Source organism: Equus przewalskii, chromosome 24 (genome assembly GCF_037783145.1).
Source record: "Equus przewalskii isolate Varuska chromosome 24, EquPr2, whole genome shotgun sequence".
Taxonomy (NCBI): Eukaryota; Metazoa; Chordata; class Mammalia; order Perissodactyla; family Equidae; genus Equus; species Equus przewalskii.
This window is the reverse complement of record NC_091854.1, coordinates 25,527,290-25,553,089: the sequence shown is the minus strand read 5'-3', so window position 1 is coordinate 25,553,089 and position 25,800 is coordinate 25,527,290. Positions and strand designations below refer to the sequence as shown.

At 37.1% G+C, this 25,800-nt stretch overlaps 1 protein-coding gene across 2 annotated transcripts in view; it reads right to left on the bottom strand.

Annotated features, from left to right (window-relative positions):
• NEGR1 (neuronal growth regulator 1) overlaps window positions 1–25,800 on the bottom strand; it is an 817,887-nt gene that overhangs the window by 158,904 nt on the left and 633,183 nt on the right. For both annotated transcript variants that reach the window (XM_070592298.1, XM_070592297.1), the window contains exon 6: window positions 9,973–10,124. In XM_070592298.1, coding sequence (XP_070448399.1) covers window positions 9,973–10,124 — 152 coding nt within the window. The remainder of the gene's footprint in view (window positions 1–9,972; window positions 10,125–25,800) is intronic.

Sequence of the window (25,800 nt, the reverse complement as noted above, 5' to 3'; positions counted from 1 at the left end):
AAAATAGTAGCCAGCTTCACCTTAGATTTTCTTTTGGTGGTGTATTCTATTAATTATGCTTCACATTGCCTGAGGAAAAGTGGGAAGTCTAGTAATACGGAATGCAGCACTTCATAATAATCCTTTTCTTCATACCATATCCCTGGATCTTATACTGGCGGTCACATTTAAATTTTTCAGAAAAAGAAACCACAGCACAGAAGTGGAGGTGGAAGAGTAGCTCAGACTGCTATCCTATCACGTGCTCAAACCATTAGAACCTTCAAAGCTACTTAGAGTTACAGAGAAAACAGTGCATGCTGGGTAAATATTGCCTAAGAGACTTAGAAATAATGGGAGGGAAATCTCTCACAGAATCTCCAATATGCCCTGTTGGGGAAAGACTATGAAAGGTGCTATTGAAGATAAAGGCTGGTAATGCGTTTTCTTTAGCTGGAAACGTTGGCATGTTTTCATTTTTACAAAGTCTTAATAGCCACAACTCCCATATATACAGGGTCACATTTTGGCCTAATTTGTTACAGGGTTAGAGCTTTGTGAAATAAAATAGCAAGCAAGAAGGTCTATTTTAGTGCCTTTTCATAGGTTATTGGCCAACAGAATTGAAACTGTGAACATAAAGGAAATTTCCCTGGAGAGTAAAATTCTTTGTGGAGATGACAAAATGATTAGGCCAGGAGTGCTCTAGAGCTAAACTTTATGGAAACTCACCACAGAGCAAAACACATTAAAATACAATTTTTTCTGTCAATAAAAAATAATTTTGAGTTCCATGACAAAAATGAACAGAGGGGAAAAATATTGGCAGCATTTCTACTTTGTTGAGTAAGTACTGTTTTTTAATAACAACATAAAAATACAACCTTAAAAACATATACAGATTTCTTAGAATCTTAAAGCATTACAGCTGAAAAAGAACTTGGAGATTAATTATTCTTTTTTTTTTTTTTTCCTGAGGCAGTTTCACCCTGAGCTAACATCTGTTGCCCATCTTCCTCTTTTTGTATGAGAGTTGCTGCCACAGCATGGCCACTGGCAGATGAGTGGTGTAGTTCTGTGGCTGGGAACCAAATCTGTGCCGCAGAAGTGGAGCGTGCTGAACTTAACCACTAGGCTACTGGTGCTGGCCCAGGAGGTTAATTATTCTGTTCTCCTCATTTTATAGATGAGGAAACTGAGGCCAGAGAGTTAAGTGTTAGACCTAAGGACCTTTCCAAGTAAAGGCCAGAACTTAAATATTCTTAGGCTAGGGCTTTTAATAAAATTTTATGGTTAAATTTGAAGCTCCTTTTGATAGTTCTACATCTTTTTGGTACCTGATTCCTACAAGCCTGCTGGATTTCAAGGCTGATCAATTACAAGAGCAAATATGAAAGCTCCCTTCTCCCTTTGGCATTTACTGACCCTTAATCTGCTATCAGGATGTATGTGCAGTCTCAGTAACTTGAGGATGCAACTGTCAAATTGCCTCTTAACCTGAGAGAAAGACATCAGTAAAATAATTAATCTTGTACAACCCTCTCTATCAACCTGACCACTTTTTTTTCCATCATTACAAGTGAATGCTTATGTGCATGGCTGATTTAATTAATAATCTAATAAAAAGACAATATCATAGTGATATACGTAAGTGCATTAGTAAATGAATCAAAGAACCAGTGCTGTTCTTAGAAATTCAGTTAATTCTCTGAAACTCTATGACTTTTTGACAGCCCTTGGGGTCACTATGCTATGTGATACAGAGGCAAAAGACAGGATTTTCCAGGTTTACCTCCAAATCAACCAAACTAACTCCAATTTTATCTTTGTTATCTATTAAGAGTTTGCATAATGTTTTATTTGGGGGAAATAATGGAATCTATTGCTTAAAAGAGTATGGAAAAAAATGGACTCAGTAATATCTGAGACCTACTCCGGCTCTAAAGCCCGTCAGTTGACATGGGTAACTAGAGCTCTGTTAGCATTTGTATTTGGTTCTCATTAGTGGGAACTAGGTGAGCCGGAGCACCACAGGTCCCAACAGTTATTCTGACTGCTTCAACCTGCTGGGGATCGTCTCTCATGAATGGCACTGAACGAGCATTCTGTGTCTAACTTCTCGAGGATACACAGGTTCTAGGTATAAGGTCGTGGAGGAAAAAGCCCTCTTGCTTCTCATACCCCATTTCAGCAAGTTTGTATGCATCCAATATTTGTGTGATGATTATGTCTGTGTATTTCTGTTTACTATAGTGCCACGTCGTAGGCCAATTTAGCCACATCAAAATCTACCTACAACTGCAAACATCATTTTTGTCAAATATTTATGACTAGAGCATCCAGGAAAGGCTCCCATTAACATCTTAAAGCTGTGAGGATAAAGCAAGTTGGCTCACACAGCACGCTGTCTGCAATAATCACCAAGTCTAAATTTATTACTGCCTCTTTCAACCAAAATGAAAACCCTCTCCCTTTTAAGTTGCAGGAGGGGAGATCAATTTCAATCTAAAATATAAATCATTCAAATTTGTGGTATCATCTTTCTCATGGAATCAGGGTTTATTATAATAGGCAAAAGTAACAGAGAGCCCATACAGTTGCTTACTGGCATTTGGGAACATTTGAAGCAAGCAGAGGGCTGAAATATTACTTGCAAGGGCACAGCTGGTTCCATATTCAACAAATCAGTCAAAAAATAATGTTTGCCTGCATCAGTCAGATCTAAACAGGGAAAAAAATGTTATGTTACCCACATTCTTACTATCTCCAATAGCCTCTTCCATTCTCCTTTTGGATACCAGCTACTCTTTTTTTTTATCTCAAAGAGGAGGTGTCCATCAAATTAAAGAGACTGAGAGGAAATGTTCTCTAACATGAGAGGAGATATTACAGAAAGTTAAATAGCACTGATTGTATAAAGCATTTACAATTGGAACTTCATTATTGTCTCCACAGGCTTGCTACGGCAGAGAAAAGACAAAATTTTGGTGGGTCCTTTGAATATTTTATGTGTAATATTTCTGAGACAAATGCTTTATTTGAATAAATGCATGCATGTGTGTGTATGTATGTGCACGCAAGCACATGTGTGCACACACACACACAAGAAAACAAAGAGAGAAGTCCCTATACCTTCATTAGGACTTCTATTCTAGCAAAAGATTTGATACCACACTTTTGGGAATACATTAAGGGGAGTTTGACATCCACACACTATAGCAATATTATTGTTATCCATTGAGGACTGCAAGCGAATATAGTTAATATGAAAGCTTGAATTGTCCCAAGTATTTTCATATATTAGGTCTCTAGAGAAGGCTGTGTTAAACTGAAGCTATGTGAATTTTAAGCACTTTGTTTATGTATCGAAGATTTCTTCCTTCTTAACTGATTCTCTTTCCTTATTTCCCTTTAGACTGTGAGTCTTTCAACACACGTTCTACAATAAATATCTGTTCTATTGTGAAAGTGGGAAACGAAGCATAGGCAACATGTTTTACTTACAGAAATGAAACGCCTTCTATTGGTTATTAAATTACTGATCAAATGATGGTGTACATTTGATGAATTGGACCCATAGATGGCAGGATGGGATCATTCAGTTCACATTCTTTAAAGAGAAGACTTAGAGGAATCATCTTTTTCAGTTGCTCATGTTCAGGAAGTAAAAAATACAGTTGAAAAATAATAATAAAATTCCAAATAATTCTGAATCTCCAACTTTTTACTTAATAAGGAATTTTGCTATGAATAGTTGGCACCCTGTCATCCATTATTAATTTTGTTAAAGCACTTCTTCCCGAGGCTGATCTACAGTGATCTGCAGAATATTCTCTCTCTGTCTCTTTCACAAAGAGATGACTTTAACGTAGGCATATTGCAGAAATTCCCTGGCAGATAATCTAGGGGATGAGGGATTCATTGAATACTAGCATTCCTGTAGTTTTTCCACGCTTACTTGAGAAAGTACGTTCTCTTCACCTGAAGTAATTCTATTGGTGAAATTACTAACATCTGTACGTAGAATTACAGTAACTCTCACAACTGCAGTCTAAAGCCCACAGGCCATGGAAGGCAAAAGGGTTTAATGTGACTTCATATTCAATCAAGGCCCTTTCTTGTCTCTCTGGGACCTAAGACAGATGTGAGCAAAGACGCAAACAAACTGAGGGTGAGAGGTGTTTGCAGAAAAGCAGGAGGCGTGGGGAGTGTACCTCACCAGAGCCTGGGGTGCTGCATCTTTGCTGGTTAGTGAGCTGTTGATACACATACGGCCATTGGGCCTATTATTCAGAAAAGAGGCCCAAATCAGACCAGCTGCCAAGGCATCAGGCAGATCAGCCTGTGTTCTTCCTTTCATAGCCCAGCCTATGCAAAGAGTGGTTTACTACCCAAGTCTCTGCTTCCTCATTTACCTGTTTAACCTTAATCCACAGCAACATGGCTTCCAACCCCAGTTTCTTACAGAAACTGCTTTGGCAAAGATCCCCGATAACTGCCAATTGTCAGAGACAGTGGTTGATTTTCAGACCTTCTCTGACCTGATGTAGCATCGGACACTGCTGACCTTCCCTCTTCTTGAATGGGTCTCCTCCTGGGGCCTCCATGGCACTGATCCTCCTTTGGCATCTCCGTCCACACTGAATGTGCATGCTTCTACAGGATGCTTCTCTTCCTCTGAGCACTCCTCCATGCTAATTTTACTTGGATTTCAGTCCTTACTCATCTTTTCACTCTATGTGGCCTTCATAAGAAATCTTATTTACTCTCATGGCTGAAACTACTGACTCCATTCTGACAACTTCCAAATCATATCTCCATTCTGGACTTTATATTCAGCTAGCTACTGGGCATTGCTTCCAAGTGAAATTGAACTCATGTCTAAAATCAAACTCATTTCTCGTCTTTCAATCTCCACCTTCTCCCCAAATCTAAAAGTGCTCATCCTCCTCTCATGTTCTTATCTTGGTTAAAGTCACCCAAACTAAACGTTGAGAGCTCATCAGATTCCTACAATTCCCTTCTCATTCTCTCCATATTTGGTCATTAACTCTTATCTCCTAATTATCTCTCAACTCTCTGGTCTCTGCTACACTTTTTGTGCAATTATCTTCTCTCAAGTCTAATACCTGGGTTTAGCCCTCCACATTGCCTAAGAACATCTTTCAGAAACAAAATCTGTTTATACCTTGTCTTTATTAACATTCTTCAATGGCTCTCCCAAACCAGAAAAAGTCCAAACTCATTCGCAGCTCTTCCTGTCCTAATTGCACCAATTTGTCCATCCTCATCTCTCAACAATCTCTTCTCCCACCTTTCACTCTAACCATATTAAAATACTATCATGTCTTCAAATATATCAGATTGTTTCATTCTGTCATATCTTTATGTAAGCTGTTCCATACTACAGTCTCTCTCTCTCTCTCATCACCATTCCCACACACAGGCTAAACCCAATCACATCCTTCGTTCAAGGGTCACCTCTGCTCTAGCCTGCGCTGAGTCATTGAGACTGAGTTGATCATTCTCTCATTGTGCCATTGTACATTGTGCTCATGATTGTTGTTGAATGAACCCTGAAAAGTTCTGCCTCTGAAAATGAGACAGTGAGGGCTAAAATGGTATTTTGAGTTATATCTTAGTTGTAATTCATGTAGTGATATTACCTATTCTAGATGACAGGCTTCCATTGCCCTTGAGACTGGATTAACAGCCTGTTCTCTGCCCTAGCATGCTACCATTGACTATACTGCATTACAGTTGTCAATTTCCTGTCCCTCTCCTCTCATTCACCTGAGAACATTTTGAGGATGAGGTTCCAGTTCTATTAATCCTTTTCTTTCCAACATCTAGCACAGTGCTTTGTACACTGTAGGCAGTCAACATATATATTTGAAGAATGAATGTTGCTGTTGAATAAATTATCTGAACCTCAAAATAGAACAATCTTTTTAGTTCTGCCTTTACTCTGCATCTCCTAGATGTCTGAACTTCTACTCTGAAAACATCAGATTTAATCTGGAATTAGTGCCACAAATTCTGGTTCATGCACTGAGAAGGGATGAGCTGAACTTGTGAGCTAGAGTTGGGACATTATTTGAAATTTGCACACCTTCTCCTTGGCTTGCCAATGACAGTTTACCATCTACATCCTCAGAAAGGTACTGGGCAGTCAGTCATCAAATTTGGTCAGCCATCTATGTATAGTTTTTTGAAACGAATTGAAGTGAGTGTTCTTAGGGGATATGATACAATCACAATGGCCAACATTTATTGAATGCTTACTTTGATCCAGGCTGAGTGATAAGTGCTTTACATGCACAATCCCATGTAATTTTTATCTTGTCGATGGAAGCTATTATTGCCCTCATCTTGTAAATGAATTGACTGAGGCATCTAAGTAACTTACTCAAAGTCACTCATAATTGATATGTGGTAAAACTGGGGTTCACACCAAGGCCTGCTTGACTCTCTTTCTGTGAAACACACACAGACACACACATTTACACACCAAAAAGTGTGGCATTCTGTTTTGGATTGTCTTAGTTATGGCAAAGCTCTAAACCACAGCTTCTTGCCTTTTTTCTGCTGATACGGAAAGAGTAGGTTACTACAAACCAGAAAAAGATTGTAATAGTCTCAGGATTTATCCTAAATAATTATGGAGATGGGGAGCTGATTCCCAGTGGCTAAAGCTTTGTTAGAATGCTATTATCAACCAGTTTGAGTGTTGGCTATTATATAAGCACTATGCTAAGTAACTCACATTTCCAGTTACCCTGTCTTTGAGGGTAGTAACTCTTGAGGCCTACACATCACGAAAGCATGAACCTTTTCTTATCCATGGCGTGTTCCCAATATCGCCACGTGCACAGGTGGCAGATTCTTTGGAGTTTACTTCCTTTCTCCTGGATGAGAAGATGGGCAAGTTACCTTTACATACTCCCTTAGCTGTATGAAGGCTGAGCTTTAATAACAGATTTTTAAAAATTCTTTAGCAGGTCACAGGCCGATATTAGATTGGCTTAGAATTGGCTTCTAGTCTGGATCAGTTTAGAGGTTGAGGACCCTCTCATTCATAAACCTTGTGAATATGTGACAGGCATTCTTATCAAGGGACATATCATTCTCTCTCCAGCTAGCATTATATAAACTTTAAGAAAGCTGCCTTTTCCCATAAATAGTTTGCAGATTCACAATGGCTGTGTTGGATGACTGTATCATTCAAAGGAGATTTAAAATTCCATATAAATATGTGTTTAAATGTCCCTGAGTCTCATTTTTGTATAAGCTTCCAGTCAAACACTGACCCCATTCATCTTTCATACACTTAAATTTGATATCTGGTACATGTGGCTTGTATCTAAATATTTATTTAAAAAAAGAATTTTTATATATTAAAAAAATAGTGTTCAAAATTCTTAAAGAAAAGTTGATAAAACCACAAGAATGACAAATATGTTATATGTAGAGGTTTATCTTTCAACTGATACAATTTATTTCCTGCTCCTTCGATGGTTTTATGTTCATGGTGAGAGATAGTGAAAGGCAGGAATTAAAAGCTTGGGCTCTGAAGCTGGACTGTCAGATTTTTGCTTTGTCACTTATTAACCATTTGACTTTGGGCAATCTTTTTTTTTTCCCCCTGATTTTTTATCTCCCCAAATCCCCCCAGTACATAGTTGCAGGTCCTTCTAGTTGTGGCATGGGCAATCTTTTAATCTCTTTTTGTCTTAGTTTCTTCACCTGTAAGAAGGGAATTATAGAATTTACCTTTTTGGATTGTGTGAGAATTAAATGAGTAGATTTATATAAAGAGATTAGAATAGGGTCTGGTCTATAGCAAGCCCACAAAAAATGTTATTTTTAATCACTGTGATATTGTCTTGTATATCTAGAGATTACAAATACACATTCTATAGCAAAAACTCAGTTCATTGACTCATTTATTCATTATCCATTCAATCACTTATTTGATGTTTAACTAATTCATTTATTCACTAAAGATTTACTGATTGCCTACTAAATAGCACGCACTGTGCTTGGTTATATGGGAAATAAAATAATCAGATATTGATCCTGTATTCTCAAGAAACAATTTTATCAAGAGATAAAAATATGTATAAAAATAATTATGGTACAAAATAGAAATGTGTGGTGCAATAAGAGCTTCAGATGAGGTCATATACAAGAGTTCTGAATATCCAGACATTTCTTCAAACTTCTAGGGCTATATTCATGATTACAGACAAGATTTGCATATTATGTCTTTATTAACAAATTAATCAGATTGCACTTGTATTTCCTAACACCTCTACGTACAAGAAGCCACTGGCAAAGGGAGATCATTAGAGGCCATTCTGAAGATACCACATTTAGAAACCTTTTCGGCACTGCACTATTTCCAGATGATTGTGTTAAGGTTGCCAGAGTAAAACAAACACTTAAATAAGTGACATTTGTTCCTAATTTGTTGCATTCATTAATGCTTCAGTTTTGAAAGTCAGAATGTGATTTAGAAATTTAAATAGCAAAGAGTTAGTGTGTTATTAAGCCTTACATTTTCCTTTACTTTGCCTTTTTAATCCATTTATTCTTTCAGGTTCTTGAATATTTAAACCATTTAAAATATTAATAACATATCAAAGAAGTATCAATATTTACATTAAATTGGAATTCATGCTGCTCTATAATATTTTCAATGGTTTTTATTATTCATAATTACACTACACAAATCATCCTCATGGAAGAAACTTAAGCAAGTATACTATACTATGGCTATTGCATGGCAGGAATGTTTTTTTTCAAAGTGGAGATGCTAAGAAATATTATGTAATATTAAGCTGGAATAATAAATGATGTGATGTTTTAAAAGTATATAGAGAACAAATCATTTTTAAATGATTATTTTCTATTAACAACAAACTGATATATTTTATTTAACATCAGAGGATCTTAAATCATGGTAACTCAGAGTTCATAAATCATGAAACTTATTATAGTATAGTTTTAAGCAGTAAGAGTATTATATATCCCATCGCCATTTCTTCAAAATGGAAATGATCATGTCTGCAATGAACTACATAATATTTGCATTTTTCAGAGACAGCTTCCTATCACGGGATGATAACACGAATATACATATGTCAGGTTATTATACAAACAGTAACTATAAAAGATAAGGATGATTCAGATAACTTTGTGGAAATGAAAAGACAACGTATTCTCTATAGTCTTCTTTGAACATTTTGAGAAACACTCCATGTCAAATCAGGGATATTTTATGGTTATAACAATTCGTTGGTTACTCAGCTTCTCAAAAAGCACTAAAACTAACCGTAGGAGAAGACATTAGCCTAGCTTTCTCTCTCTTCCACTAATCCTTGTGTTGCTCTTCTTTTTTAATTTCTAGTTTCTAGGAACTAAGATACATTAAAAATATTGTATTTACTTCAGTAAAACCTTGTTGTATTTAAAAATACAGTTTGTAGTAAAAACGTGATCTATATGGATAAAATATTTTGTCCATGATCATTTACTTACTATTTCATTTTGTTTGTGGCATGTGAGATTCTCACTATTCCAAGATGAATATCTAAAGTAAACCAACCAAGAGTAAATTCGATCCAAATTAATCTATACTTAAAGATAGTATAACACATTTTTAAAAACAAAACAAAATAAAAACAAACAAAACCCACCAAACCCACTGTCTTCAGTCAGAAGACATTTTTCAGTGGGTCTTATTATTTATGTAATTTTTTCCCCTCTTCTCAGTTCTAAGACATTTTTCTGAACACATGTGGATTTCTTAGGGATTATAAAATTCTCAAAAATCCATATTATTTTGGGGCCAATTGTCCTCTGTGTAAAGAACATGTCACATCAGGCTGAGTTTTAAAATGAACATAGTCCATTCCTAGGTTTTCTCTCTTCTGCTGGATAGGAGCCGAGAAGCTCCTGGAAACATTTTGGCAACACTGTGTTACTTACGGTTGAGAGGCAGGCTCGCATTGGTCGTGCCGAGCTTGTTGGCAGCCACACAAGTATAGTTGCCGAAGTGCTCCTGGGTCACATTGGTAACTGTGAGAATGGATCTTGTGCTAAAATTTTGAATTATAATTCCTTGTTGGCCATTGAAGAGCCTAGAAAACAAAATAAACTCTAGGTAAGTATGTATCATGAATATCATTTTCATTTTTATCTTAGATGGGGTTGTTATGGCAACCCATAGACAGTTTTGACTACACTGGTGTTAGCGTATAATGTGACAATGATGTAATTATACTTCCCTTACATTAGTAGATATTGGGGAGGAGAGGTTGCATGACAGCCACAGAGTATTCCTATGGGATTATTTGCACTATATAACAAACTGAGCTTAGATATCCACACGTCCTATGCATATATTGATTTGTATTTTAGAAAACTGAACACACTACAGCAAAAGCATCTCATCTGTTAGTCAAGAAAGAGTAAAAGGAATTAAATATAATGATTCCATTAAAAATACAAACTGATGGTACTGGCCCTGTGGCCAAGTGGTTAAGGTCACGCACTCTGCTTGGGCAGCCCAGGGTTTCACCAGTGTGGATCCTGGGCGTGGACCTAGCATGGCTCATCAAGCCATGCTGAGGTGGCCTCCCACATAGAAGAACTAGAAGGACCTACAACTAGAATATACAACTATGCACTGGGGGGCTTTGGGGAGAAGAAAAAGAGGAAGACTGGCTGAGATAGCTCAGGGCCAATCTTTAAAAAAATACAAACTGATGGTTTCTAAGAAGCTGGCTAGGATAGGGCTAGGCCGTTTCACATGATATTATTGTATGACTCCCATGAAAGTTAACCCTATGACTGTGATGGGGTAATTCTGAGTCCAGGTTCAACACCACTTTACTGCTGCTATGTACAATCCAGACAGATGACTTGCTGTTAAATCTAGGAAAAGGCAAAATTATAGTATTGAGGCTCGCATTTAATGTAGAGTCTTGTCTTTGTCACATTTTAGGAATGTATCTGGGAAAGTCCTTTAACCTTTCTGGGCCTCAATATAGGATTCAATTTTTCCTGATTCCACTCTGACTACCCAACATTCTCTCTCCAGACTTACCAGCAGAAGTCCTCACTCTTAAACAGGCTGGCAAAGTTTTACCATTTTCAGACCTTGACATGCCCACTCCTGCTTCACTCTTTTCCTGAATCCGCATTCAGTGCTCATTATCCCATTTTATCTTTGCCAGCCAGATCCTTCCCTCCTCACTTAGGTCTGACCTAAGTCCTCTCTCTCTTTCTCTAACGCTTCTTAAATCACTCTGGTTTCTCTCTCTCTGCAATTTTCTCTCCAAATTTTTGTGGGATTTACAAAACAAAAACCACATTTTTGCATTGTTCCCTCTAGCAGTTTCCATGCATATAAGTCTCTTTCACCCAAACAAATTGAATTGTTTTAAATTCCTCCAAAGGCAGAGCCATATGGACATACTTTGCTTTATATTTGAGTCCTACGTAGCACTTAATAGTGGCATCCTACCTATATAATAAATAGTTTATAGGTCAATGGAGTCCAGGTGACAGCCCTGCAACACAGAGATTGGTAAGCTCCATTCAGTGGCCCCTTAAAGAAATTCTTTCTCTGAGTATGAATTCTCCTATAGTGAGGATGCCAACCAGACAACAACTCCTTTCTAACTAACCCCGAAATTTATTGGGAAAAAGGTGTGCTGATTACAATATGGGCTATGTAAGCTCATAGCCCAAATGGCATGTTAGTTTTTCCTCTTTAATGTGTTCAAGTTTAGTACTAAATATTTCTTTAATCATGAAGATGCTAATAAATGGCATTCCCCTGAGAGTTTAGGCTGAACTCCTTTGCATTAGGTTATGTGACTTGCATCCGAATTGAGATAAAAAATACTGCAGTTAAATGCAGATTAAAATAAGCAGCCCTGCTTGATTACTCTGGGAATTACTTATGTTTCATGTAATAGCTGAATTTGGCTGATCCAAAACTCAAACTTTAATCAGATTAATAAAACTTTGAGTTGAATAAACATTGGAAAACTTTAACTTGAGCAATAAACCTAATGATCTCCCACTCTGACACAAGAAAGCATGGCATAAAATATCAAAGATATGGTAGTTTTTACTCCTCTGTCTCATATTGCAAATTTGTCAATGTTGATGCTAAAATCCCATAGTGATTATTGCATATTTTTATGCATCACATTACTAACTTTATTTTTAAGCAATTACTATATGTTATATATAAAAATTCAGTTTCATTATTCTGAGAGCTTGAGCATTATGACTCAAATCAATTCACCCATGTCTATGCCACAGACACATTCTCCAGAGGACGGAGAAACTCTCTAGACTATAAATCCCCGTTGTGTCCCATCTACCAAAACAAAGATACATTTTGCTGCTGAAGGTTTGAGAAAAAATTAGCCAGGGTCTTCATTTGGGGAGAAAACGTTAAGGAAGTATATTTAGTTACTTCACAGCACTGTTTGCTTATGTTTCTTATGGTTGTCTTTCTAAGTTTGCTTCCAATTCTCTGTTCTTTAATGTATCTGAAGGCAAAGCCCCAGATGTTGCTAAATCATGCAGCGTATCCATGCTCTGTATGCGTAGGCCCATTTTTGGCCTCTGGCCAACAGTGCTATGTGCATCCTTCCCAAAGTGGCACATTAGCAGCAGCAAGCCCTGCTGCTCTGATCAGCCTGGTAGGTGATTATGGCCAGTAAAAAAGAAAAGTATCTTCCCTGGGGGGGATTTTCTACCCTCTAGAGAAAGCTACCTCTCTTAGATTACTGAGAACTCTAAAGCTTACTTTCCTCTATAGTTGGGAGTTTTAGAACTGCTGACTCCTCAAACACCATTTAAAATCTGTCTCCACCTGGTGGATGCCTGGGGTAGCCTTTCCAAAGCTTAAGGGACAGTGACTTCTGAGATGGTATATATCTCGGGAGGGTATACTTCTGCAAATTTCCTGCAAGGATCCTCGCAAGTGGGTGCTTTCTCAGCTATTCAAATCAATTCTGAAAATAGTCATTAAATTGCTACAAAGATGAGCTCTATGCTAGGTGATTAGAGACTAGGCTGGGCAACACATGATCTGTGAAGATCTTTGAAGGCCTTTGAAGAGGCCAAAGAACAGAATCAGACATATGAGCAGGTGTTTACAACAAAGGCTATTTTAGTCACCATGGGGACCCTGTTATGATGAATACATTTTAGTTACTGGATAGAGAAATTTGAGCCACACTTAGAAGTCCCATCATGTACAGTCCTAATGTAATTTCACTCCTTGACTAAAAACAAATGCTAAAAGAGCTCTTTAATTGGTAATTGATGGCACTTTTTTTAATCTATGAAACAGATTTATTCCAAAATGGTTGAGCATAATTATATTTTCTGTAAAGAGACTCATTGTTTTTCCTAATCAATAAAAAACATATATTTGACAAATTAAATTGTTATTCTGTGTTAAAGAAAATCCTTGATAGGCTTCAAGCATGTACATATTGCCAGTTCAAAGAATGGCCTTGGTCCTACTGGATTTTTCATATCCATCTCAGACTTGTTTAAAATCAGACTTCCTTGCATCAGTGCTGTGAAATTTGAAAGAGACAACTCAAGCAATAGTTCACAGCACACCTTGCAATAAAACCAGAGAACTAAATCCAGAATATTGCCTTATTTAGAGTTCTTTCTCTCTTTTGCCTAAATACTTAGGCAAAGTTCTCTCCTTTACCTAAATCCTTAGACAAGTTCTTTTAGAACTTGAAAGAGTTCATTCTTGTATTGACTTAGACTATAGAATGAGAGATGTTTTCCTATAGTCCCTCCATTCAAAAAGAGAGAAACTAATCTTGTTGAACTAGGGGTTAAATATGGCATTCTTTTCCTCAGTAGTAGATCAGTAGCATATGGTGCTTGCCTAGAAATGCCTGGCCACTTCTATTTTTTGCATTTTTACCATTCAGCAGACCCCATGGCTATAAGATCCTTCTATTACTATGAACCCTACTGTTCTCTACTCTCTGCCACCAATAAGAGTTTGTTCCATACTTCTATGATCTGAATGTTTGTGCCCTCCCAAAATCCATATGTTGAAATCCTAACTCCCAAAGGTGATTGTATTAGTAGGTGGCATCTTTGGGAAGTACTTAAAATTCATGAAGGTGGAACTCTCATGAATAGGATTAAGGTCTTATAAAAAGAAGTTCCAGAGAGATTCTTAGCCCCTTCTACCATAGGAGGGTATAATAAGTATGTGAACTAGAAGAGGGCCCTCACCCTCATGCTGGCACCCTGACTGGACTTCCAGCTTCCAGATCTTGGACTTCCAGCCTGTGAGATACATTTCTGTTGTTTATAAGCTACGTAGTCAGTGGTATTTTGTTATAGCAGCCCAAAAGGACGAAGACATGTGCCCAGGGCTATTGTCCTCACTCTTCTTTCTCCTCCTGTTTGCTAATGCCTCATAAATCTGTGAACTGCAGGCTAGTTGCTTTGCCAGCAGATGCTGCCAGCTCATAAGTGACAAAGTCTGACCAACTAACTAGTTATGAGTTAGAATAGCTCTTTATATTTTCAAGTTTCAGTTAGAAGTAGCACATGGAAAGCATGCTAATAGTAACCAGGAATACTTATATTTCTGATTCATGAAATGTTCACAAACTTAACAACCATAATCTCTCTCAGACAGTAGCTATCTAGGATGGCCAGAAGATTCCATAGCAACATCACAACAGTAAAACTGACCACACAGCCATTGGCACTTATTGTTGAGATTGCAAAAATAAATGGAGCAGCTACACCAGACGTCATTCATTTCATGTACGAGTGCGTTTCAGCCTCACTACATATTTTGGACCTATTGTTTACTATCTGCCTTTCCAAGTCAGAAGTAACAGTAAATACTTCCAGAGAAACAAAACTTTCAGGTGAAAATAGTCATAGAAAGACTTCATTGCTAATATAGGAGACACATAAGAGTGTATCAGACAAAAACATTTAATATTAGAATAATTTGGAATAGGGGTTGAGAAAGGCATCCTCAAATGATGGTAGATCTTTTATCAGACTAGAATTACAAAAGAATATGATAATATATCATGTTATATAACTAGATAAGATTAATATGGTCTTTGGGTGTTAGTATAGCAGAGATGGAAGACAGTAGGGGAAGGAAGGGAGTTCTTGAGTCATAAGAGTTTTATTTACAAAGAAAAGTAACATTACCTCTGACAATAAATTGCAGGCTTGTGGAGTTTCAAGAGATAGCTTGAGCTAAAGACAGAACTCAAGAAAAGAGCTTTAGAAAAAGTCATGGGTGATGTTAGAACGCTGACGCAGTCTTAAAGGAAATGAAGTTTTATTTGGTCATCAAATGATGATTAAATGCCTCCTAAGATTGAGGCATTGATTTGGCGATCAAAGAAAAAAAGACAAATATGACACAGTTACTATCTAACACACCTTAGCTACACCTGAAAATCTGGAGATGACATATAGGTTCTTGCACAATACATCTCATAATGCCTCACTCAATGATAAAGAGTTCCAGCTTAAATATATTTTGGTTCTGAATCATGGCTGTGTTTCTAGTCTTTTCAATGCAAGCAGGCATGCTTTATGCGTGTGAAAAATGTTAGCTGTTCTCAACACATTTATGACTGAAGTAATCTAACATTAAAAATTTCAACATTGTACGAGAAAAGTTTGGTATTAAGAGTGTGAGAAACTGTCATTCAGCAAACATTTAAACATTTTCAAAAGTATATCAACTAATCTTCAGAGTAACTGTAGGAGGTAAGCGCGATTAGTTCCATTTTACAGATGAGCAAAAACGAAGTTTAGAAAGATTAAGTTATTTTGTATTCTACCATCTGATAAGTGATAAAGCCAAAATTCAAATCCAGGTCTTCTGACTCTTGGTACCCTCCCAAAGTAAGAACTGGTATTCAAATCACCAAGTAGAATCCAGGATATTGTATTTGAGTTTGGAGGGACAAGACAGAAATCATGGGTGGTGCAAGGGAATCCAGGCAAGTGAGGGAATAAAACCAATGGAGCTGAATAACCAAGTGACATGTGGCACCCAAGCCAGGAAATCCAGGTCCAATTCACTGGGGGACTCTAAAGGGGTAGAAAGCCAAACAAAAATGGAAGGTTCAGCTCAGTTAGCTATCTGGAGATTTCCCTGGACCAGAGGCCACTTAACTATCCATTTGGGGGTTGGTTATTCCCATCAGTGCAGCCTCTCACAGCAGCTGTCTTTAGCCTCCAATGGAGTCAGCCTTTTAGGCTGCTTACACTCCCAAGATGAGACGTATGAAATGTGCTCTCATCTCCCTCCTTCCTCAAACTGTCTCCCCTGACACATACACCTTCAGCATCAACTAAGGTTTGTTTTTCTTCCCCTAGGTTCACTAAATATTTGGGTGGTAGTAAATCTCTCCCCATGGTGTATATGCAGAATATAGTGAAGAATGGAAAAAAATACAACCTAGACAAGTGGCAAGAATTAAATATTTTTAAGCAAGTCCAAAATAGTTTCTACAGTTCAAGTTCTAGTGATGCTATGGGGTTATGTCTCTAACTTGGCCAAATCATCCTCATAACATCAAATACATTCACATTTCACTTAATGACGAGGATACATTAGAGAGATGCATCACTAGGCAATTCCATGGTGCGAACATCATAGAGTGTACTTACATAAACCTAGATGGTGTAGCCTACTACACACCTAGGCTATACGGTACTAATCTTATGGGACCTTCCTACATGTGGCCTGTCATTGAATGAAATGCCATAATGGGCGCATGACTGTATTTCTCTTTGTAACACCATTTTGGTTGCAAGTTTTCATATATTTCTATAGCTTTTGATTTACTGTCCTTCTTCCCCCTTAGAGTATAACTCTATTAGGCAAGTTTCCTGCTGATTTTGTTATTCATCGTATGCCAAGCACGTAGGATAGTGCTGGGCACTTAACAGGGACACAGTATTTGTTGCATGCTTGACTGAATGAATTACGCTTTCACATTTCTGTAATTCTTAGTCTTTTCATCTGTGAAGTGGGAAAAATGAAGCCAATCTCAACGTGTAGATGTAAGAATGTTTTTTAAGCTATGCAAAGTGTAATATTTATGCACATATATATACCAAACGAAGTAGGCACTAGATATATGACAGGTATTATTATTGTTCAATGATAGGGTCTGTTTCTTAGACAGAACAGATATATTTCCTCTCAGATGGCAGAAAAATATTAAATATTGAGCATACAGGAAATTAGCTTTAAAAGAAAGATGTAGGAGAGTGACTGAAAAGATCATGGCATGGTGATTTCAAGATGTGCCCAACTCAGTATCAATTACATGCGCATTATCAACCTCATCTAGGCTTTTCAGAGATGTGCAGGGCAGATAAAAAAAATAAAAGTAAAAGGGAAGAGGAGTAAGAACTGCTAAAAACCAGAGAGAAATGAAAATTTATGTGAACATGCTGCTATAGCAACTATTGGTTTACTGTGTTGCTTGGTACTTGAGTCTTGAAAACAATATGAGACCATTTATTCCTAGGAACAGACTGAAGAACACCATGCATCACTGTCTTAGCCCTAAGGGGTATCTATCTTTAGTTGCACATTTGAATAAATTAATGTTATTATAATATATTAGGACATTTAAAGATTTTAGACTTTATTAGGCTATTTAAAATGTATGTCTTGTTTACTTTATCAATTTTAATGAAATTAATGATTTTTGATTAGGGACCTTTGGGCTGCCTTATGCGTGATGGTTTGATTTGCACAGGGATGATATTGCCTTTTAACCCTACATCAAATAAACAAAGGCCACAGTGCGGGTGCCAATCCTCTCCTGACTGCAGCAAGTCTTGTATCCCTGACAACCTGGCCTATGACTAGATTTCTCCCCTCTGCTTGAACTGCTTTTCTAATACCAATGTGCCCATGATTTTAATGTCAAATTTCATCCCACAATATACCAACACAACCATTTTGCGGAAACAACATTCACAACAAAGAAAAAATCCTGGGAAGTCAGAATTGAGCAGCAGAAACCAACTTCCTTTTTGTAATCATATATTGGGTTTAGAGTGCCCCACAATCTAAGGTGACAGGACACATTTGTGTTAAATTCTTTTATCAATTTGAAAATGTATTAAAATATAAATGGCTCTACTTTATCATTATTAAAAGGCCAGAACTTATTCTTGCAACAGACTATGTTCCAAACACCATGTAAGATGGTGGGAACACAATGGTGAACAGGGCAGAACTCTCACTTCCAGGTAGATTAAAGGTTAGGAGGAGAGATGGACACGTAAAAAAGTTGAGTATAGTTTAAGAAATAGTTTGATAGAGGTGAGTATGTGGGAGTACATCCAGAGAGCTTCTTCTCCTAGCAGAAAAGGTTCAGGGCAATTTTCTGAGAGAAGGTGACATCTGAATTGAGACTAAAGGACTAGTGGAAGACAGCCAGCCAAAGGTAGTCGGGGATGGGATGTGTGTGGGAGGGGCTTCCAAGCAAAGTGGCCAACATACAAAGTGGCTTGAACGACAGAGGTCATATCACAGTTTGGGATCTAAAATATTTCAGCATAGCTATTGCCCTTACAGTGAGACAGTAGAATGGCAAAATTCATAGCCACAGAGGCAGGATATGGAGGCCTCCCATGCCATACTGTGGTGTTAGGACTTTATTCTAGAAACAATCAAAAACCACTGAAGGGATTCAAGTATAAAGTGATAGATCTGATATTCACTTTGGAAATATCGCTATGAATTTTAAGAACACAATCTAAATCCAACTTTTTACTGGTGGGTTGTATCTGCAGTATTAACACCTCAATTTCAGTAGGCCCCAAGCCAAACTCAGCATGATCTAGCCCAAATCTCTTTTCCTGTGTTCCAAGCCTCAGCTAATGACTTCACCATTCACCTTGTCATTGAGATAGAAAATTTGGAATTGCCCTCAAATTGCCCTTTCCTTGTATCTAATCAGTTACTGAAATATACAAATACTACCTTTTCTCTCTCTTGCTTTTTAACTGCGCAACCAATACCCTAGTTTAAGCCGTATTTTATATCTTCCCCATCTATTCTTCCCAATTGCTCTGAGAAACATTTTGTGAAGACAAAGAGTGGATCATTTACTACTCTTGAAAAGCCCTTAACAGTTTCCCAGTGCCTATGAAATCAAGTCCAAACGTCTTATCACGACATTTCATCCACTCCAAGTCTGGTCCCAAGGTGCCTTCCTAACCTTACCTCCCATTACACTTGATTTCACATCCTGTACCCCAAGGCATATAAAGCTCTCCATACAATACTTTTATGACATTGATCATGTTCTTTCCTGGTCCACGATTATTCTTGACCCCTCGCAATGCTTGGAAATACTGTTCATCATTTGGTGTCCAGTGCAAAAGCTACTTTTTCCTTGAAGCATTTTTTATGCTCTGATTCGAATTGAAGGGACTCCTGCTGTGCACTTTCAAGGACTCTCCCTAGGGTCCCCTTAGGATCTTCTTGCATAGTACTTATTTCATTTGGTGATTTTTATGACATATCATAAACTCTAAATCAGAGGATGCAAACTGGAGTTGGTCCACTTTCAACTTTGTTTGACTGGCCCAAAGCTTTAAATATAATAATATGTATTTACGTCTCACACGGACATGTTCTCTCCAGTTTCCAGTAGATAAAATGCTCCCACTTGTTTCACATATTTACCTGTTACCTCCCTGGCCTTGAGTGACAAAGTCATCACAGGGGTGATAAAGTTGTACTGACAAGACTTTGGTTATAAAAAGGAATGAAATATCATCAGAATGAAATTAACAAGATAAATAAATAAATAATAATAAGATAATATCAGCAATGCAAGTTTCTTCAATGCAGGAACTTATTTCCTTTTCAAATTTTTCAAATTATCTCACCGTTAAGTGCCCAATGCATATTTGTTGAATGAAGAAGTAAAATCTCAGGTCAGCAGGGAAGATCATTTTTAACATGGGGTGTTAATGAGGTTATTTCAGTCCCCTTCTAATTGAAAATATGTAACTGATTACTCAGGTCAGAATGGCCTTGCAAATGAGAGAATGAACGAGAGAGAGAATTAACTTATTTCTATTCTCTTCTGAATAATCAAAGTGGTGGGTAAAATCTAGAAAAAGGATATCTTGACACAAGAGTCAGGAAATTAGGGGTTTGTTTTGTTTTTGTTTCTTAAATCACTTTACTGAGGTATGATTGACATATATAAACCTGTACATATTTAATATATGCAACTCAGTGAGTTAGATGATAAGTATATACCTATGAAGCCATCACCACCAAGGCCAGAAACATATTCATCACCTCCCAAGGTTTCTTTGAAATTAGATTTTACTTCCTATCTTGTACTTCCCCTTGACAAGTTATTTCACTTTTATGAGATAGAGGTTTTTCTTTCAGGCATAACCTAGTTAGAATTATGCAAGGAATGGGTAAGATAGTATACAGTGAGTTATATAGTATGTGTTATAAGATTGCAAAGTAAGCATGTAGGGTAAAAGTAGCACGTCATTAAAACTGTTCTTGAAAATTCCCAAAACTTCCTTATTTTAAACTAGCATACTTTATAAGAGTTTCCAAAATGGAGGGCAAGTACCCAAGGTGGCTTCAAAGTGATCAGCGGGAGTGTGAGAAGAAAATAATAGAATGCCCATTTATGCTGTATGTATATCTCATCTTTTAAATTGTACCTGTTGTGGGTCATTTAATGTATGCAATATATTAGTTCAGAATTGCATATACATAATTTACAGGTAAGTACACATATATTGGTAGTTCTTGCTAAGTTTTAAATTTGACTTGTAGGGATATACGTTCCAAGAATGTTGTAGACCACTTCTTTACATCACTGTCCATGGCTGAGACCCTAATGAACTAGTTAGCTTTTGTTTTAGAACCGTGTTATACTAAATACACATCTTCAACATGAGAATCTCACTTAAGATAGAGGGGTATTTACACTGTCAGTGGCATATGGGGATAAAGACTAATTGAAGGATTCTCAAGGTATATATCTCCCACTGTATGCTTTTCTGAAACTTATATATTGATTAGAGTAACAAGTCCATGCCATTTAAATTGTTACTATTATATATTTATCTTTCATTGTGTTTTTATCTCTCTCTCACGTAGCACCCCAAGCTTGAAGAGTTGACTCTACGTAAGTGAAATGTAAAAGTGTTCACTTTTTGCAAAACTACCATACGTGACCATGCTTTGAAAATCATAATGTGTTATGCATATGTAATGTTTGCATAACTTTGACATAAATAAATTACACATAAAACAGCAAAGAAAGAGGATCACTGAAGATACAGAGAAATATTTTAACTCATTTTTCTAGTTTCCTTGAAAATAAAAGAACGGAAGACCCCTCCTCTCATATTCCTTCATCAAAGTGAATAACTCAGATGAAATTTATGGCCTATCTAGATGATCGGGTAGTAAATATCTAGAATAGGGAAAAGGAGAGGAAAGGTCACTCCACTTCATATGGTTTCTCAAGTTCATCTCACCTCTGTAAAGCCAAGAATGAAAAATCACCATTTCTTAGAGTAAAAACCTAACCAGACTGAAAAAGGTCATCCCACCTCTGAGTGAAGTGACACGGTGCACCCTACACAGCTGATTTTAGACATGTTCCTATCCATCGAATGGTACCTGTACACACTGTGTACGGATCTGTGCATGCATTTTTATGCACGTAGATAACTAATGCTTTACAGCAAAGTAAAACGCTAATACTCATCACATTTCCTTTGAAGCCGCGGCGTACACTGAACAATAACCAGAATTCTGAAATGAGAGATGTGCTGGCATGATATTTGTTGAATTGAATAACTTAAAAATGCATAAGCTAAATTTGAAATGTGTTGCTTAAAGTCAAAATATTATAGGTTCTCATTGTCAAATATAAAAAATTCAATTTTTTTAGGTACACAGACATATTTTAACTGACAGATTGATAATTTTTAATGTTTTACAATATATTTGTTTTTCATTCATGGAGGTTTTTTGTATTTATCTCATTTGTAACTTTTGAATTCCTATCTTAAATTATGATAGAGGATTAAAAAAGAAATTCCGTTGCAGTTAAAGAATTTCAAAAAGTATTGTTGCTGTCGGCCATTTGCCTAAAAATAGACAAAGTGAATAAAATACTATTTAAAAAGCCTAGAGCAGTTAAAGTTATCATGAGAGATCAGAGGACATGTCTTTCTAGGCTGCAGGCTTGGATTTAAGAAAATGTAAAATAAGAGGAGGGAATTCAACCAACCAAGCAAATAGCAAAATTCTGATCTAAGACAAGATGGTAATGCCACATTCACAAAGTGATAAAAATCCCATAATTTTGCAATACCTATTTAAATGTTAGTCCATTACAACTTAATTTGTTTTTAGTCTTCATCCTAAGTGAATGTACTGTTCTCAAGCCATATTAATTTGATGTCATCAAATACACAACTTGCTTAATAGTAATTTGTCTGTTCTGAAAGTGGCCTTTCACTGCATGTAAGGAGTAGATTTGCTCTTATCAATCTTCTCCATTACCAAGAAAAAAGTTTAAATTTTTGGCTCTCTATATAATTGAATTTTGAACTCTGATTTTCCCCATATTTAAATGTATATGGAGTAAAATTAAGTCTAGCAGGACTGACCCTGCCAGGTGTGCTGAAAGAGACTATATCGTCAAAAAAAATGATCATTTTATACCAAGGAATAATATTTTAATAATAAGCATGTATCCTTAGGCATTCTCATGATGCTTATCTAAACAGTGCAATAAACTAAAGGTCAAATAGCTAGTATTTCTAGTCTAAAAAATAATTACCTCATCCTTGGGGGAGACAGAGCGGGAGCCATCTTTGAAAATGGCATCTGCTGATTCTCACCTCTTGATATTCATGTCCCTGTGTTGTCCCTCTCACATTGAACAGGGTCACCCTGTGTAACCAATGAGATGTTGCAGAAAGGACAGAATATGCCTTCTGAGGCTAGGTCATAAATGGCTGCTACCTTGCTTTCTCTTGGATCACTCGTTCTGGGGGATGTCAACTGCCACGTCATGAAGATAGTCAAGTAGCCCGATAAAGAGATCCATACGGTGGTTAACTGAGGCCTTCTGCCAATAACTGGCACTAAGGCGATGGGCATATGAGGGAGATGTCTTGGAAGCAGATCGTCCAGCCCTAGTTAAGCCTTCAGATGACTAGCACCAGGTGACATCTTCACTTCAACCTGATGAGAGACTCTGTGCCGGAACCATCCAGTTAAGCTGCTCCTGGATTCCTGACCCCAGACACTGTTTGAGATTATAAATGTTTGCTGGTTTAAGCTTCTACGTTTTGGCTTAATTTGTTACTTAGCAATAGATAACTAATACTGGCAGGTATGCAAGGGAAAGAACCCGGGCTGTAAGGTTGACAAATCTAAAATGTGTCTTGATGGCATCTTTTAAGTCGAGTGCTCTTGAACAGGTCAAGTCTCTTGTGTCTCACTTTTGTCATCAGTAAATTGAGGATAATAAATTGTTCCTCACAGAGGTGTGAAGAATAAATGAGATAGAAGAATATAAAGGACCTGGAAAGTGATTTGTCCTCAGTATTTCTTCCTTTCTTTTCTTTAAATTGTGCTTAATTTTGCAGGGTTTCTTTTTTAGAAGATTTTCAAGCAGATAATTCCCAGTACACAGAAATAGATTTTATAAGATACAGAAGAACTGTAGGCAGATAATACTAGGATGTTCAGACACTCTCTCTTTTTTAATTTGTTTGTGTTTATTAGTTTATTTGAATGAAGATCTGGCTTTGAAGATCTTGATTTAAGAGAGATGAGTTTTTACAAACATTCCCTTAAGTAGAAGTGGAGAAAGTAAGTTATTTCTGAATATTTTTGTAAGCCTCAAGTATAAAAGATCTCTAGGAAGTAAAACTTCTCCAGGTCTTGTAAAAACTCTGTTCTACTCTGACAGGGTCTCTGACAGCTTCATGCTCCCTTAGCAGCCTTGAGGTCAAGAAAACTTAGGAATGTGCTGTATCTGTTTCTTCTCTGTGTGTCTCCCTTAACTGCATTATTTCTGTGTCTTTGACTAAATAACTTGGGAAATTACAATTGTTTGTATTCACAGTCTTTTATTATGCTAATTCATAAATGACCTGCAATGCCTTTACCCTTGGCATTTAACGTCGACGTTTCAAATTCTTTTTGATAGATTCTGAGTGCCATGACCTACACTAGGTGCCATAGTTTAGGGGTTAAATCCATGGACTCCGCATGAAGATTTGCAAATATTCCTGGGTTCAAATCCCAGCTCTGCCACTAACTGTACGAACTTCTGAAAATTACTTAAAAACACTCTGTGCTTTGGTTCCCCCCAAGCAAAAGGTGAGAATAATAATAGTATCTCTCTTACAGGTTTGCTGGGAAAATAAAATGGGTTAGTATTTGTTAACAGCTTAGAACACTGCCTGTCAAGTAGCAGGTGCTCGTTACATGACTAGTCTTTCATTTGGATGAGATAAATATCTGAATGGCCTGGGCCGTGATGGAGCATGGCAGGTCCACTGAGTGAGCACCCCGACAACCATTCAGCAGCCAGAATCCTGCTTTCTCCTACTCAATGTAGATACTCAAATTTGCTTTGCTATAATTTTGAGAGGAACTGACATATTCTAGTGGTATTTGAGAATTTGGATATTTCCTCAAATATAGCCCTAACAAATGACAAAGGTATGCTTCACTCCGACATGAAAATATGTTTGTCTTTGGCAAGTGCATTTGATTTTCACAGCTCCTAGATTTTCTCTAGGTGTGTGAGTGTATTGGGAGGGGCATTGATTCGAGAAAATCAATCCATCTTCTTTGGCAGTAGTTCTAAACTCCTTTGAAGTCTAATAAAAGCTAGAGTCCATCTCGCCAGGAGGAAAAAAAAATCACTGAAGCTCTGACTTATGGACACCACTTGGCCCTTTGCTATATTTGCTAGAGGCCAAGAAAGCAGACTGCAGATTATGGTAGCCTGTCTGGCAATGGTTGTTGAATTTAGGAAAGGGAAACAGAGAGAGAGTAAAAAAAAAATTCAGGACATCACAAAATATTGGAAAGAAAATGAACTTTAGCAAAGGAGCTCTCACTTGTATTACTAGGAATAATTCTGTTTGTTAACTTTTAAGAAAGGTGTGATACAGATTCAAAAGTGACTTTAAAGATAGATAAAATAGATTACGTCATTATTTAAACTGTGCTTTGTGGAGAACCAAGGATTTGGGCGGCTCAGCAAGGACGTCCTAATGGAAAACAGGCTTCTAAGCAGATGCAATTGAGGCTTCATTCACCCCACATCTACCAGAGAAGTGCTGCTTTCACAGTTATTTCTAATTGGGCTTCCAGGTAAGATTGCACTTGCACAAAAGGTTTCATAACTTTGAAGGAGTGAAAATCACTCTTCTAGATTTTTGTCCATATGGATAATCACAAACTGAAACTTCTCAACCTGGATTATCAGAATCTGCAAAAAGTTACATTGGCTGATATACAATCTTGCAGGGTGGGGTGAAGGTGACCACAGACCAGTTTCTTTAATTCTAAGCATATAAAAATGTAGGGGTTTCCATGAAGCCACAAGGAAGTAGATTTAGAATTAGTAAAAACATGAATTAATTTGTAAAAACAATTAAAACTCGAACACCCCAAATTATGGAAGACGTTGCATCTGAAATAGC